The 15,354-nt window shown below is 40.3% G+C and overlaps 1 protein-coding gene across 1 annotated transcript in view; it reads right to left on the reverse strand.

Moving 5' to 3' along the window:
• The window catches only part of SYNE1 (spectrin repeat containing nuclear envelope protein 1), a 507,598-nt gene that overhangs the window by 96,803 nt on the left and 395,441 nt on the right, over nucleotides 1-15,354 (reverse strand). Inside the window, 4 exon segments of the mRNA XM_043511213.1 lie at nucleotides 5,966-6,142; nucleotides 12,166-12,315; nucleotides 14,211-14,393; nucleotides 14,907-15,039. Coding sequence (XP_043367148.1) covers nucleotides 5,966-6,142; nucleotides 12,166-12,315; nucleotides 14,211-14,393; nucleotides 14,907-15,039 — 643 coding nt within the window.

A 15,354-nucleotide genomic window follows, 5' to 3' on the forward strand; every position in this document is an offset into this window, starting at 1 on the left:
TAAAATAATTCAGTGCAGATGAGTGGTGATTTGTGCTTTCCTCAGAATTCAGGGAATTCCTGCATTCAGAATTTAGAACAGAGTATAAAGTCAAACTCAATTTTATTCATCCTCTATTTATTAAGGATTAAACAGCAAAGAAACAACTCAAAGAAGTATTTCACTGAGGAATTTCAGTGATCTAGCTCATGATACCCCAAATTTGTGACAAGCTGGAAGGAGCTTTCCACACAAAAGTTTACTTCAGTGGAATTCTCTTCAGGTGAATGGTGATGGAGTGAAACAGTATTTACAGTGAAGAAGAATTCCAGGCCAAAATTATTTTAAGGTAATTTACTTATATGCATTTGTGGTTAGTGAGAATCGCCACTCATTATGCAGATTTATATTTTAGTTTGAAATAAGATTGTAGGTTATTCGCTGTTCTATTTTACATTTGTAGAGTGCCTGGCACAATGGATTCCTGATTGTCTGGCTACGTAGACTCCCTCCTCAGGCTATACGCTAACAGCACTCCCAGCTATCTTCGAGACACCATTGACTTCCTGAGGAAACTACAATCCATCGGTGATCTTCCAGAAAACACCATCCTAGCCACTATGGATGTAGAAGCCCTCTACACCAACATTCCACACAAAGATGGACTACAAGCTGTCAGGAACAGTATCCCCAATAATGTCACGGCAAACCTGGTGGCTGAACTTTGTGACTTTGTCCTCACCCATAACTATTCACATTGGGGAACAATGTATACCTTCAAGTCAGCAGCACTGCTATGGGTACCCACATGGCCCCACAGTATGCCAACATATTTATGGCTGACTTAGAACACCACTTCCTCAGCTCTCATCCCCTAATGCCCCTACTTTACTTGCACTACATTGATGACATCTGCATCATCTGGACCCATGGAAAAGAAGGCCTTGAGGAATTTCATCATGACTTCAACAATTTCCATCCCACCATCAACCTCAGCTTGGACCAGTCTACACAAGAGATCCACTTCCTGGACATTATGGTGCTAATAAGCGATGGTCACATAAATACCACCCTATACTGGAAACCTACTGACCGCTATACTTACCTACATGCCTCCAGCTTTCATCCAGACCACACCACACGATCCATTGTCTACAGCCAAGCTCTACAATACAACTGCATTTGCTCCAATCCCTGAGACAGAGACAAACACCCACAAGATCTCTATCAAGCGTTCATACAACTACAATACCCACCTGCTGAAGTGAAGAAACAGATTGACAGAGCCAGAAGAGTACCCAGAAGTCACCTACTACAGGACAGGCCCAGCAAAGAAAATAACAGAACGCCACTAACCATCACCTTCAGCCCCCAACTAAAACCTCTCCAATGCATAGATTCAGATATTAAGGTAAGAAGGGACCATTCTGATCATCTAGTCCGACCTCCTGCACAGCGCAGGACACAGAATCTCACTCACCCACCCACTCCTACGAAAAACCTCACCTATGTCCGAGCTATTGAAGTCCTCAAATCGTGGTTTAAAGACTTCAAGGAGCAGAGAATCCTCCCTCAAGTGACTCGTGCCCCATGCTACGGAGGAAGGCGAAAAACCTCCAGGGCCTCTCCAATCTGCCCTGGAGGAAAATTCCTTCCCGACCCCAAATATGGCGATCAGCTAAACCCTGAGCATATGGGCAAGATTCACCAGCCAGATACCCAGGAAAGAATTTTCTGTAGTAACTCAGATCCCATCCATCTAATATCCCATCTCAGGGGATTAGTCCTATTTACCCTGAATATTTAAAGATCAATTACTTACCAAAATCACATTATCCCATCATACCATCTCCTCCATAAACTTATCGAGTAGCATCTTAAAACCAGATAGATCTTTTGCCACCACTGCTTCCCTTGGAAGGCTATTCCAAAACTTCACTCCTCTGATGGTTAAAAACCTTCGTCTGATTTCAAGTCTAAACTTCCTGGTGGCCAGTTTATACCCATTTGTTCTTGTGTCCACATTGGTGCTGAGCTGAAATAATTCCTCTCCCTCTCCTGTATTTATCCCTCTGATATATTTATAGAGAGCAATCATATCTCCCCTCAGCCTTCTTTTAGTTAGGCTAAACAAGCCAAGCTCCTTAAGTCTCCTTTCATAAGACAAGTTTTCCATTCCTCGGATCATCCTAGTAGCCCTTCTCTGTACCTGCTCCAGTTTGAATTCATCCTTTTTAAACATGGGAGACCAGAACTGCACACAGTATTCTAGGTGAGATCTCACCAGTGCCTTGGATAATGGTACTAAAACCTCCTTATCCCTACTGGAAATGCCTCTCCTGATGCATCCCAAAACCGCATTAGCTTTTTTCACAGCCATATCACATTGGCAGCTCATAGTCATCCTATGATCAACCAATACTCCAAGGTCCTTCTCCTCTTCTGTTACTTCTAATTGATGCGTCCCCAACTTATAACTAAAATTCTTGTTATTAATCCCTAAATGCATAACCTTACACTTCTCACTATTAAATTTCATCCTATTACTATTACTCCAGTTTACAAGGTCATCCAGATCCTCCTGTATAATATCCCGATCCTTCTCTGAATTGGCAATACCTCCCAGCTTTGTATCATCTGCAAACTTTATTAGTACACTCCCACTTTTTCTGCCAAGGTCAGTAATAAAAAGATTAAATAAGATTGGTCCCAAAACCGATCCCTGAGGAACTCCACTGGTAACCTCCCTCCAGCCTGATAGTTCGCCTTTCAGTAGGACCCGTTGCAGTCTCCCCTTTAACCAATTCCTTATCCACCTTTTGATGTTCATATTGATCCCCATCTTCTCCAATTTAACTAATAATTCCCCATGTGGCACGGTATCAAATGCCTTACTGAAATCTAGGTAAATGAGATCCGCTGCATTTCCTTTATCTAAAAAATCTGTTACTTTTTCAAAAAAGGAGATTAGGTTGGTTTGGCACGATCTACCTTTTGTAAAACCATGTTGTATTTTGTCCTATTTACCATTGACTTCAATGTCCTTAACTAATTTCTCCTTCAAAATTTTTTCCAGAATCTTGCATACTACAGATGTCTAACTGGCCTGTAGTTACCCGGATCACTTTTTTTCCTTTCTTAAAAATAGGAACTATATTAGCAATTCTCCAATCATTCGGTACTACTCCTGAGTTTACAGATTCATTAAAAATTCTTGCTAATGGGCTTGCAATTTCAGGTGCCAATTCCTTTAACATTCTTGGATGAAGATTATCTGAGCCCCCCGATTTAGTCCCATTAAGCTGTTTCAGTTTCGCTTCTACCTCCAATATGGTAATATCTATCTCCATATCCTCATTCCCATTGGTCATGCTACCATTATCCCTAAGATCCTCTTTAGCCTTATTAAAGACTGAGGCAAAGTATTTGTTTAGATATTGAGCCATGCCTAGATTATCTTTAACCTCCACTCCATCCTCAGTGTTTAGCGGTCCCACTTCTTTCTTAGTTTTCTTCTTATTTATATGGCTATAGAACCTTTTACTATTGGTTTTAATTCCCTTCGCAAGATCCAACTCTACTCGACTTTTAGCCTGTCTCACTTTATCCCTACATGTTCTGACCTCAATTAGGTAGCTTTCCTTGCTGATCCCTCCCATCTTCCACTCCCTGTATGCTTTCTGCTTCTTCTTAATCACCTCTCTAAGATGCTTGCTCATCCAGCTTGGTCTACAACTCCTGCCTATGAATTTTTTCCCCGTTCTTGGGTTACAGGCTTCCGATAGCTTCTGCAGCTTTGATTTAAAGTAATCCCAGGCCTCCTCTACCTTTAGATCCATAAGTTCTTCAGTCCAATCCACTTCCCTAACTAATTTCCTTAATTTTTGAAAGTCAGCCCTTTTGAAATCAAAAACTCTAGTTGCAGATTTATTTTTTGTTAATCCTTCCGTTCAGTTTGAACTGAATTAGCTCATGATCACTTGAGCCAAGATTATCCCCTACAACCATTTCTTCTATGAGGTCCTCGCTTCTCACCAAAATTAAATCTAAAATGGCATCCCCTCTAGTCAGTTCAGCAACTACTTGATGAAGGAATCCATCAGCTATCGCATCCAGGAAAATCTGAGCCCTATTATTATTACTAGCACTGGTCCTCCAGTCTATATCTGGGAAGTTAAAGTCTCCCATGATCACGCCGTTTCCATTAGTATTTACTTTATTAAAAACATTAAAAAGGGCTCTATCCATATCCAAATTAGATCCCGGAGGTCTATAGCACACCCCAAGCACTATCATAGGAGGGGTTTACTAGTTATCTTCCCCAATGTAATTTTTGCCCAGACGGACTCTGTCTTATCCATTGCATCGCTTCTTATTTCTTTACATTCTACCTCATCATTGATATACAATGCTACTCCATCATCAAGGGTATACAACCTATCCTGAAGGACGACCCATCACTCTCACAGATCTTGGGAGACAGGCCAGTCCTTGCTTACTGACAGGCCCAAACCTGAAGCAAATACTCACCAGCAACCACACACCACACAACAGAACCACTAACGCAGGAACCTATCCTTGCAAGAAAGCTCGTTGCCAACTGTGTCCACATATCTATTCAGGGGACACCATCATAGGGCCTAATCACATCAGCCACACTTCAGTTCACCTGCGCATCTACCAATGTGATATGTGCCAGCAATGCCCCTCTGCCATGTATATTGGCCAAACTGGACAGTCTCTATGTAAAAGAATAAATGGACACAAATCAGAGGTCAAGAATTATAACATTCAAAAACCAAAAAAAGAAAAGGAGTACTTGTGGCACCTTAGAGACTAACAAATTTATTAGAGCATAAGCTTATGCTCTAATAAATTTGTTAGTCTCTAAGGTGCCACAAGTACTCCTTTTCTTTTTGCGAATACAGACTAACACGGCTGCTACTCTGAAACCTGTGATTCAAAAACCAGTCGGAGAACACTTTGATCTCTTTGGTCACTCGATTACAGACCTAAAAGTGGCAATTCTTCAACAAAAAAACTTCAGAAACAGACTCCAAGGAGAGACTGCTGAATTGGAATTAATTTGCAAACTGGATACAATTAACTTAGGCTTGAATAAAGACTGGGAGTGAATGTGTCATTACACAAAGTAAAATTATTTCCCCTTGTTTATTTCCACTCCTACTGTTCTTGTAAAGTGCTGGAAATGGCCCACCTTGATTATCACTACAACAGGTCCCACGCCCCCGCCCTCCGCTCTCTTGCTGGTAATAGCTCACCTTTCTTGATCACTCTCATTACAGTGTGTATGGTAACACCCATTGTTTCATGTTCTCTGTGTATATAAAATCTCCCCACTATATTTTCCACTGTATGCATCCGATGAAGTGAGCGCTAGCTCACAAAAGATTATGCTCTAATAAATTTGTTAGTCTCTAAGGTGCCACAAGTACTCCTTTTCTTTTTACTGATCTTTATTGGGATCTTCCGTGCTATTTTATTATAAAACAAACAAAAATATAAATATACATGTGTTCTTTGACTGATTAGCAGGATTTGCTAATTCACAAGCAAGAAAAGTCTGCTGATGCCCAATTTTAAGCTCAACCTGCCACAAGTGACAGATTAAAACTACATCAATCTTCTGAGCACTTCAACTAATAGACACTGGAGAAAAAGAAAGCATTCATTCACTTTTTGTTTCAATCTGAACACCACGGTCATAAGTGTGCAGGAGTATTTGAAACAATTAGGAAATGCATTAAGATAAATGTAAAACTGAAGGATCTATGGTAATATCGGAAGGAAGATGGCATGTCTCCGAGAACACTGAAGCAATTATGTTGACACTAGATGTTTGGTTTTGCCAAAGGAGGTATTCATATTACTCAGGACTTGCTGAATGAATTTTAGTATGCCTGCTCCTGAATGAGCTGCATCTATTTTTAAATGCACACTGAAAAGCAGCTGGTCTTTTTCTTACCTTTTCTGTTATCAGGCTCTGGAGGATCTGCCAACGTCTGTTCATTGTTCCAAGCTGTTCCGCAAAATCAGTCTTGTCACTGCGTTTACTTTCCACATCCTGGCTGCTAATCTGTAGTACGGACTGGTTCACAAAGTCTACTGTCAACTGTTTGCAATTTACATCAATTTTAAACCCCTGGCAAAACAAAGAGAGGGGAGAAGATGAGGATCCATCATCACTTTTCATACTTATTTCTGGAGAGTTAGCCTGGAAAATAGCATTTCTAGTTTATGATCTAGCAATAAACCAAGATGTAAAATATCCAGACAATACACTACCCAAAAATGAATGTAAAAGTATCAGTCCTTAAAACTGTATGTACTAACTTCTGGAAAGTATATTTTCAAAAAATGATTACTTACCTGTTCTGTAAGTGTTGTTCTTCAAGATATGGGTGCAGATGTGCATTCTAAGGAACACACTGAGGTGTGTTTGTGCCAGGAGTACCAGAACTGGAGATTTTATGCACGTGCCCTATGCCACCTCCTGGACCTTCCTGAGACTATATAAGGGTGGTCCCCCCCACTTCAGTTTCTTTGCACCAGAGAAGATGCCATAAGACTCTGATGGGCAGAGGATGGGTTGTGGAATACACATCTGCACCCACATCTCCAAGAACAACAATTACAGAACAGATAAGTAACCATTTTTCTTCTTCCTGAAGTTGCAGATGTGCATTCTACTGAGGCAACTCACAAGCAGTACCGTAAGTGGGGGGCTACTGAATCTATTTAAATAATGATTGCAACACATATTTGCAAAGTTCTCATCAAATTTGGATGAAGTGGTGATGGTATAATGAATGAATGTACATACTGAGGTCCAAGTGGCAGTTCTTGAAGATATTTCTATACTGGATATTTGTAGAAGGTGACAGATGTAACGTGGGTCCTTGTTGAAAGGCAGAGTCTTTGCACAGGAGTACTGGCTAGCCTGTAGGCTGTTGTAATGCAGGAGGTAATCCATGTAGAGATAATCTGCGCTGACACTGTCTGACCTTTCATGCAATCAACAATGGAGACAAAAAGATGAGGAGACTGAAAGGCTTGGTCCTGTCCAGACAGAAGGCCAGCGCCCTCCAGACTTCAAAGGTACATAGAAGAATGTGGTTTCAGGAGGAAAACCAGGAGATGCACTGGTTGATTTAAATGAAAAACTGACACTACTTTAATTAACAACTTTGGGTGTGGCTGCAGGGCTACCTTGTCTTTGAAAAATACTGTATAAGGAGGGCCCTCCATCAAAGCTTCTAGTTCAGATGCTCTCCTGGCCAAAATAACAGTGATGGGAAAGCGATCTTTTGGCTTAAGTGAGGTGAAGAGAAGGTGGTCAAGGGCTCAAAGCCCATAACAGCTGCTAAGGTTGAGGTCCCAAGGAAGTACTAGGTCCTTAAATAGGTGGGAAAAGATGTGCCATGCCCTCGGATGATTTACTCAACATAAGATTTTCCCATTACCACGAATGGTCTCTCCAACCAGTGTGCTGAGGTCCATCTTCGAAATTTAGTAATCATGGGGTTGGAGAACAGCAAGGCTCCTTGGACAGGAGGGTGAATAGCAGAGATAGCCACAAGGTGTACCCTCCGAACTCACAGAAAGAGGATCTCAAATGCAGAAGATACTCTGCAATGTCCTGAATCCTCACTTTTGGAGTCTGTATTCCATGATTAGTAGACCAGATGGAAACATTTTTCCACTTACCCAGGTAAGTCAACCTTGTTGATAGAGTAAAATGTCTTGAATCGCATGCCCTATCCTGGCCTAGACACTCAGAAGCCATGCCATGAGATAGAGACTGCATTTGCAGCATTTGACTCTGATGCTGTGACAGTCTGCCTGGGAGGAGAGGCAGATGGTGAAGAGATTGAACTAAGAGACTGTGAAGGTTCGAGAACAAGCACTGTCTCAGCCAGGCTGGTGCTGTGAGTATTAACATGATGTGATCTTGTTTCGGTTTGTGAATGACATTTTGGATCAGAGGGATTTGGGGAAATGACTGTGTTAGCCCCAGTCTCCAGTCCAATATCAAAGCATTGGTTAGTAACCCCAGATTTTGCCCAAAAGCAAAACTGCTGATACTTCTTGTTGTCTTTTGTAGGTTGACTGAAGGAATGTCCAATGCCCAAAGGATGGACCTCAGCATGCTGGTTTTGAGACACCACTCATGGTTGTGGGAAAATCTAATGCTGAGGAAGTTGGCTAACTGGTTCTGGGCCCCCATTAAGTGTGTAGACACAGGAGTGATATCCTCTATGATGCAAAACTCCCGAAAGCTCATTGCCTCTTGGCAAAGCTGGCTAACATGAGCCCCTCTCTGCTTGTTTAAATAGTACATTGCTGCTGTGCTGTTGGCCAAAAGTTGGAACAAGAAGTCCTTAATGCAGGGAAGGAAAGCTCCGTAAACTCTGTGAATTGCTCAGAGATTGGGGACACTGATAAAGATCAGACTCGTGCTCCATCCAGAGTGCCTGTGTTCATGACCTTTCTAGGTGAGCTCCCCAACCTATCAAATAGGCATCTGTTACAGATGGGATGGGGGTGAGGGCAAGGTCAGAAAAGGGAATGCTTATACATATGTTGTTCTGGTTTATTCACTGCCATAGGGCATGCAACATTGCAGGTGGGAGCTGGACCAACTTGTCAAAATGGTGCTTACTTGATGATAGACCAATTTCAGCCACACCTGAAGCATATGAAGACACAGTCTTAGACGCTTGGTTGCATATCTACAGGAGGCCACATGAACTAGCAACCTCAAAATGAGTCCATAAAAACAGCCATACTGAGTTAGACTAACGATCCATCTAACCCAGTATCCTGCCTTTTGGCAGTAGCCAATGCCAGGTGCTTCGCAGGGAATGAACAGAACAGGTAAACATCAAGTGATCCATCCCCTGTTGTCCATTCCCAGCTTCTGGCAAATGGAAGCTAGGGACACTTCATGATTTTGCATCCCTGCTCATCTTGACTAATAGCCACTGATGGACCTATCTAGCTCTTTTTTGAAGCCTGTTATAGTCTTGGCCTTCACAACATTCTCTGACAAAGAGTTCCACAGATTATTGTGCGTTATGTGAAGCAATACTTCCCTTTGTTTGTTTTAACCTGTTGCCTATTAATTTCATTTGGTAATTAGTTCTTGTGTTTTGAGGAGGAGTAAATAACACTTCCTTATTTACTTTCTCCACATCATTCATGATTTTATAGTCCCTCTATCCTATTCCCCCCTTCGTCGTCTCTTCTCCAAGATGAAAAGTCCCAATCTTATTACTCTCTCCTTGTACGGAAGCTGTTCCGTACCCCTAATCATTTTTGTTGCCCTTTTCTGAACCCTTTCCCATTCCCATATATCGTTTTTGAGATGGGGCAATCAGATCTGCACACAGTATTCAAAATGTGGGCATACCATGGATTTATATAGAGGCAATATAATATTTTCTGTCTTATCATCTATCCCTTTCTTAATAATTACCAACATTCTGTTTGCTTTTTTGACTGACGCTGCACATTGACTGGATGCTTTCAGAGAACTATCCATAATGACTCCAAGATCTCTTTCTTGAGTTGAAACAGCTAAAATAGACTCCATCATTTTATATGTATAGTTGGGATTATGTTTTCCAATGTGCATTACTTTACATTTATCGACATTGAATTTCATCTGCCGTTTTGTTGTCTAGTCCAAACCAGGGTGGATGGATGAGACATGAAGGATATGTATAAGTTGTGAATCATTTGAAATCTCTATTGGGGAATGAAAAGCAGTTAAAATTGTTGAGTCACGCAGGGTCTCAATGAACTTAAGTAGGAATAAGTGTTGACATTTCCTTGTTCAGGGTGAGTTCTAGAGACCACAAATATGGTCCTGGGATGGCCCTCAAATAGCAAATGATTGAGGTGAGGGAAGACATGGATTCTGTTCTTTCTTAAGCAGGCTGTGAGCACCACCCTGCATTTGGTGCAAGCACGAGGCACTGATGATATGCCAAAGGAAAGTACTGTATATTAACAATGATGGCCCCCCGTCATATAATCTGAGGAATTTCCTGGGAGTAGGCAACATTGTGTGTCTTGAAGATCAAGGGCAGTGAACCAATTGTTACAGACTAGGGAGGGAATGATCGATGCTAGGGTAACCATGCAGTATCTGAACTGCTTGATAAACTTGTTGAGTGCCTGAAGGTCCAGTATGGGTCTCAGGTGTCCTTACAGATCAGGAAATGGCATGAGTAGAAACCCCACCCCTGAAACTGCAGGGTTACTTTCTCTATAGCCCTCAGAGTAAGCAGAGTCTGAACTTCTTGTAAGAATATACTCATGAGATGGATCCCTCAAAAGGGACAGAGAAGGAGGTTGTGGAGGAGGGATGGAAAGACACTGGATTGAATATTACAGTCCCACAGCACTCAGCACCTACTTATCTGAGGTTTTTACCTCCCAAGCACTGAGGAAGTAAGATAATCTTTCCCCAAAAGCAGCAGGAGGGGGAAGGAATAGGAAGATTGCTGCTGGCTGTATTGCTTTCTTGACAGCTGGTTGAGGGGGAGAAGATTGGTTAAACCTAGAGAAAGATGACCCTCTCTTCTGAGGCTTATGTTGCCTCCTCAAGATGTCTGTTGCCTCCAAGAATAGAAGGGCTGTCAATGGTCTGGTGAGAATATTGCTATGGAGGCTTATATTGGCATCTCTTGATGGTTGGACTATAGACTCCTAGGGAGCGGATTAAATTATGTGAATCTTTAAAAGAGTCAACACCTGGTCAGTCTTGCCCAAAACAAAGATTGTCCATCAAAGAGTAGGTCCTCAAAAGACTGTTGAATATCTGGTGCTATACCAGATTTATATATGGCCTTTTTATTATAATTACAGAAGCTATCACCCTGGAGAGGGCATCTGTGACTGGAGCGAGGTCTTTGCAACCAACCAACCCTCTGCTAAGAAAGCCCTGAACTCCTCTTTTGAGTAGTCTGGCAATTTATCTGAGCATTTAGACATTGCCTCCCAGTTGAAAAAGTCATATTTTGCTAATAGAGCTCATTGGTTCACTATTCACAGCTGGAGCAAGGCAGTGGAATAAATCTTTCTTCCTAATGAGTCCAGTCTTTTAGGCTCTTTTTGGCTCTTTTTCCTTTGGAATCGACTTAAAGTTCCCCACCGCAATTCTGATTAGTGGCTATGACAATTAGGGAGTTTGGTGCTGGGTGAGAGTAAAAACACTCGAATCCCTGTGATGGGATGTCGTACCTCATCTGTTCATTTAGCTGTTGGGGCTAGACACACTGGAGTAAGCCATAAGGCTTTCACTGGCTGCAAGACAGCTTTGTTAATCAAGAGGGCTACTCTTCCTGGAATCGTTGCCTGAAGGATGACCAATAACTCATGAAAAAAAGAAAATAAGTACTTTTGGCACCTCAGAGACTAACAAATTTCAAAAATTAACAAACAAACAAAAATTTGTTAGTCTCTAAGGTGCCACAAGTACTCCTTTTCTTTTTGCGAATACAGACTAACACGGTTGCTACTCTGAAACCTGTCAATAACTCATGGTATTTCTCTATACCAGTTCAGCTTGAATACCCAAAGCTATAGCTACTCTCCAGCAGGTACTACTGTGGGGAAAAAAAAGTCTCCAGCTCTGGTGTGCTTTGCGCAAATACACCTGAGGGAAGACATGTCTGCAGCAACTTGAAGAAGAACTTTTTGTTATTGATGCTCTTTTAGAGAAAAAAAATCTGACATTGAAAATAAAATGCTTATGTGCATATGTATTTATCAGAGTAAGAATGTTACCAATTTGAAAGGAACTGGAGTTAAGAATTTACATTCTATATAAAAAATTGTCTTTCAAATTTCATTTGGATAAGGAATTTTTCCTATTTGGCCTAAACCATTGTCTAGCATTGTTCGGTACTAGAAAACAACAGTTACCTTCCTATCTAAGAGGTAGGAGATCTTTCTATGTAAAGAATTCAAAAATCAATATGCAACATTTGCCAAAATGTTTTGTGGTCTTTGGACAAAATTCAGTCATAATAAAAATCAGTTATTTGCATGTCACCTTGCCTTTGTACTGAAGTTACAGAATACAGAGCTTTAGTTCATACGCTGAATCTGACAAAATACATTTAATGTATTTGCCAACCATCCTCACTTAATTACCTTATACTTCTGTAGATAATCCTGAATGGCTTTATGTCCTACTACATTTTTAATATTCTCCTCGTCCTCCTGAATGATATTTTCCATCAGTGAAATCCAACTCATGAGTTCAGTGATGGCATGACGAGAAGGAAGCTTGTCCATCTGAAGCTGTAAAGGCAAAGGATTTCAATTAATGACATACTGTCAAGAGAATGGATAAAAGCACTTTGCTCTGTTAATTCAGCCTACTCTATTTTTCTCTGTCTTCATTATTCTGCATGCTTAACAGATCATTTGGTCTGGTTTTCTGGATGTTTATAAACTGTAAAGTAAAGTATATTATATTACATATATAACCGTACATATTAATGTATAATGTGTCTATATAAGCAAAGAACCATATTTTAAAGTAAACAGTCACTGGTAGTAAACCATAAGCAATTTTAGATTTACTTCCATTTGTCACTGTCACTTTAGGTAGGCATCTGGATGAGCCTATGAAGATACAACTACTGAATTTTAATAACCTGTCAATTATCAGCTCTAACTACACTAATTCCACATTGTACTAGAAATACATGGGTCCCTGGACAATATCTTATACCCTCTTCCTTATTTGTTAATGGCTGATGAGCAAGTCTGCTGCAATGATTCCCTACTTCTGTGCCCTCCTCCTATGGCAGTTGATTTCTCAATGGATTTTGGAGAATGGATTCTTTTCCTTGCTAAGCAAACTGAGCTGTTTTACTTAAAAAAACAAGTCATTTTCAGCTTTTGGTGCAGCATTTTTAACTTAAATTTAGTTCATTTCTTTTAAAAGGACAAGAAAATTATTCTCCCTGATGTCAGCTTATAGCTCTTTGTTAGATTGCTTCTCTATTTCTTAAGAAAAAAAAAAGTATATAACCTGCATTAAGAGAAGTTTCAGAAGGCTACAATATGGTACTATTTTGCACATATGACCAGTCATCTAATACAGTGGGCACAATTAAAACTTTTTTTCCTTTTTTCCAGTGTGTACACTATTACCAGTTCTAGCAGTATTCCTCATTATATAGTGAAAATTATACCTGCTTGAACCCATAATACCTTACCTATCAATGAAAATAATAGAAGAAAACTTCTTCACTGAGACCATTATATCCTGTGCAACAGTATTGAAGTTAACAAAGGAAAAGTATTAAAGTAAAACTTCCTACTTCAAACATCCAGTTTCCCCTATGAGGCCTGCATCAGCTTTTACTATACTTGTTTTTGTCTTTCCAGAGTTGAACTCTGCCCATGCAATTTTGGCATAATCACCCCCCCCCCCCCATATTTTATATATATGGTGAGCAACAGTCCTTAACAAACAAACCCCTCCTAACCTGACATTTCTGACCACAGGCTACTAAAAGGCTAAACTGCAAAATGCAAAAATGACTCTCCCTGTTTCTTGCAAATGCATATTCATAGATACTAAGGTCAGAAGGGACCATTCTGATCATCTAGTCCGACCTCCTGCACAGCGCAGGCCACAGAATCTCACCCACCCACTCCTACGAAAAACCTCATATATAGGTATAGATGCAAAAATATAGAAATATATATGTTTAAAACACTTCAGGCTTTTTGCTTCAGTTTGTAAGATAAAATGTAATACTACAACTGCACTTGGTGTCTGTGAAATCAAAGGACGCCTCGCACTGGACTAGAGTCAGACACAGGGTGTGTACACATTGTGTAAGCTTTGCCACAGAACTCTGCCACTGCACATTAGTAAAAACTTCTATCCCACCCCAAGTGTAGGAGGCTGGAGGGGAATCATGGTTCTCTTTTTAAGAGATTGCTGATTATGCCAAGAGATATGGAGGTTTGTGATGAGAAAGATGATGAGGAGAAGTTTTAAATTGTGACCAATTCAAGTTAAAATGTAAAGTAAAAAGGCAATGTTATTGATCCATTGTGCCACCCAGCCTCATTTTAAATATTTCAAATGCAAAAGCTTTTAATTCAGTCACTATATTTCTCTGAACATCAAAGGCTGTAGTAGTAGTAGTAGTAGTAGTAAACTCCTCCCCTACCTGATGCAGTTTTTCTTGTACTACTGGAATTTGTGTAAGTAACTCTATCCACTGGCTGTCGATCTGAGAGAGTCCTGCACGCAATGCTGCTGTATCCACTTTCTTCAGCCGAAGGAGCTGGTTCCCGGTGCTTAAAACAGAAGATTTCTGGGATGATTTGGCATCAACCTCTTTTGAAAACTCCTATAAAAGGATCATAATTTCACAGAGATAAATATGTTATATTAACCAACTAGAACTAACTTCATTCCTCTACTCAAAAAGAAACAGTATCTTTTAAAATATGTATTGGATTCAGTAGCCTCTTACATTTTTGTCTAGGTGAAAATATAAATGACTTAAAATTTCTTTTTTTGTTGTTTTAATTAAAAGTACAAAATCTTTGTACAAGAATAAAAACCAGCAAGGCCTACAATCACTACATACAATAGGTGTTACAAAGTTACGAAGGGCACTTTCTAGTAACTTTGCTCAGACATTCTGTATTTAACAGTGCTGTTTAACAGTCAGATATTTGAGAGGGGTTTTAAAAAGCAAGCATGGTATTGTACAGCTCGTCTACACACACACAGACAAGGAGAATATTTTTTCACGTGCAACATTTTGCTGATGACATATGCTTAAACTTTATGAGAGTGGGATCATTTGTTTGCAATAAGAGATGAAAAGATGCCTAAGGTTCCTAAACGGACTTACCAGAAAAGCATTCAGATGATCTCGCACCATTTCAAGTTCTTGAGGGACCGTCACTGACTGCTGAGTCCAGAACTCCAGCCGGTCCATTGCCGATTGTAACCAATGAATCAGCTGAACTGATTCACTCTGATATCTGTGGGGATGTTAATGATAAAAGCCATTGTTATTGCCAACCCTTGTCTCTAGTGTAATCTCTCAAAAAATGAGGTTCTCCACTGGAAGCCTGATTTTACAAAGAACATCTCCTTCCCCTCCTAAAAATCCACAAAAACATCATACAGTCCTGAAAGTTGGTAGGAGAGAACTGGGACCCAACTCAAATTTTTTTTGGTTGTCATGTCCTAAAATTAGAACTGTTAAACACAGCTACAGAAATGTATTTTTCCACACTTTTTTTAGCAATCCCCATCCTTCATCCAGAAGCAAGATGACAGATGAAACCTATTTT

The sequence above is a fragment of the Dermochelys coriacea genome, chromosome 3, assembly GCF_009764565.3.
Source record: "Dermochelys coriacea isolate rDerCor1 chromosome 3, rDerCor1.pri.v4, whole genome shotgun sequence".
NCBI classification, from domain to species: domain Eukaryota; kingdom Metazoa; phylum Chordata; order Testudines; family Dermochelyidae; genus Dermochelys; species Dermochelys coriacea.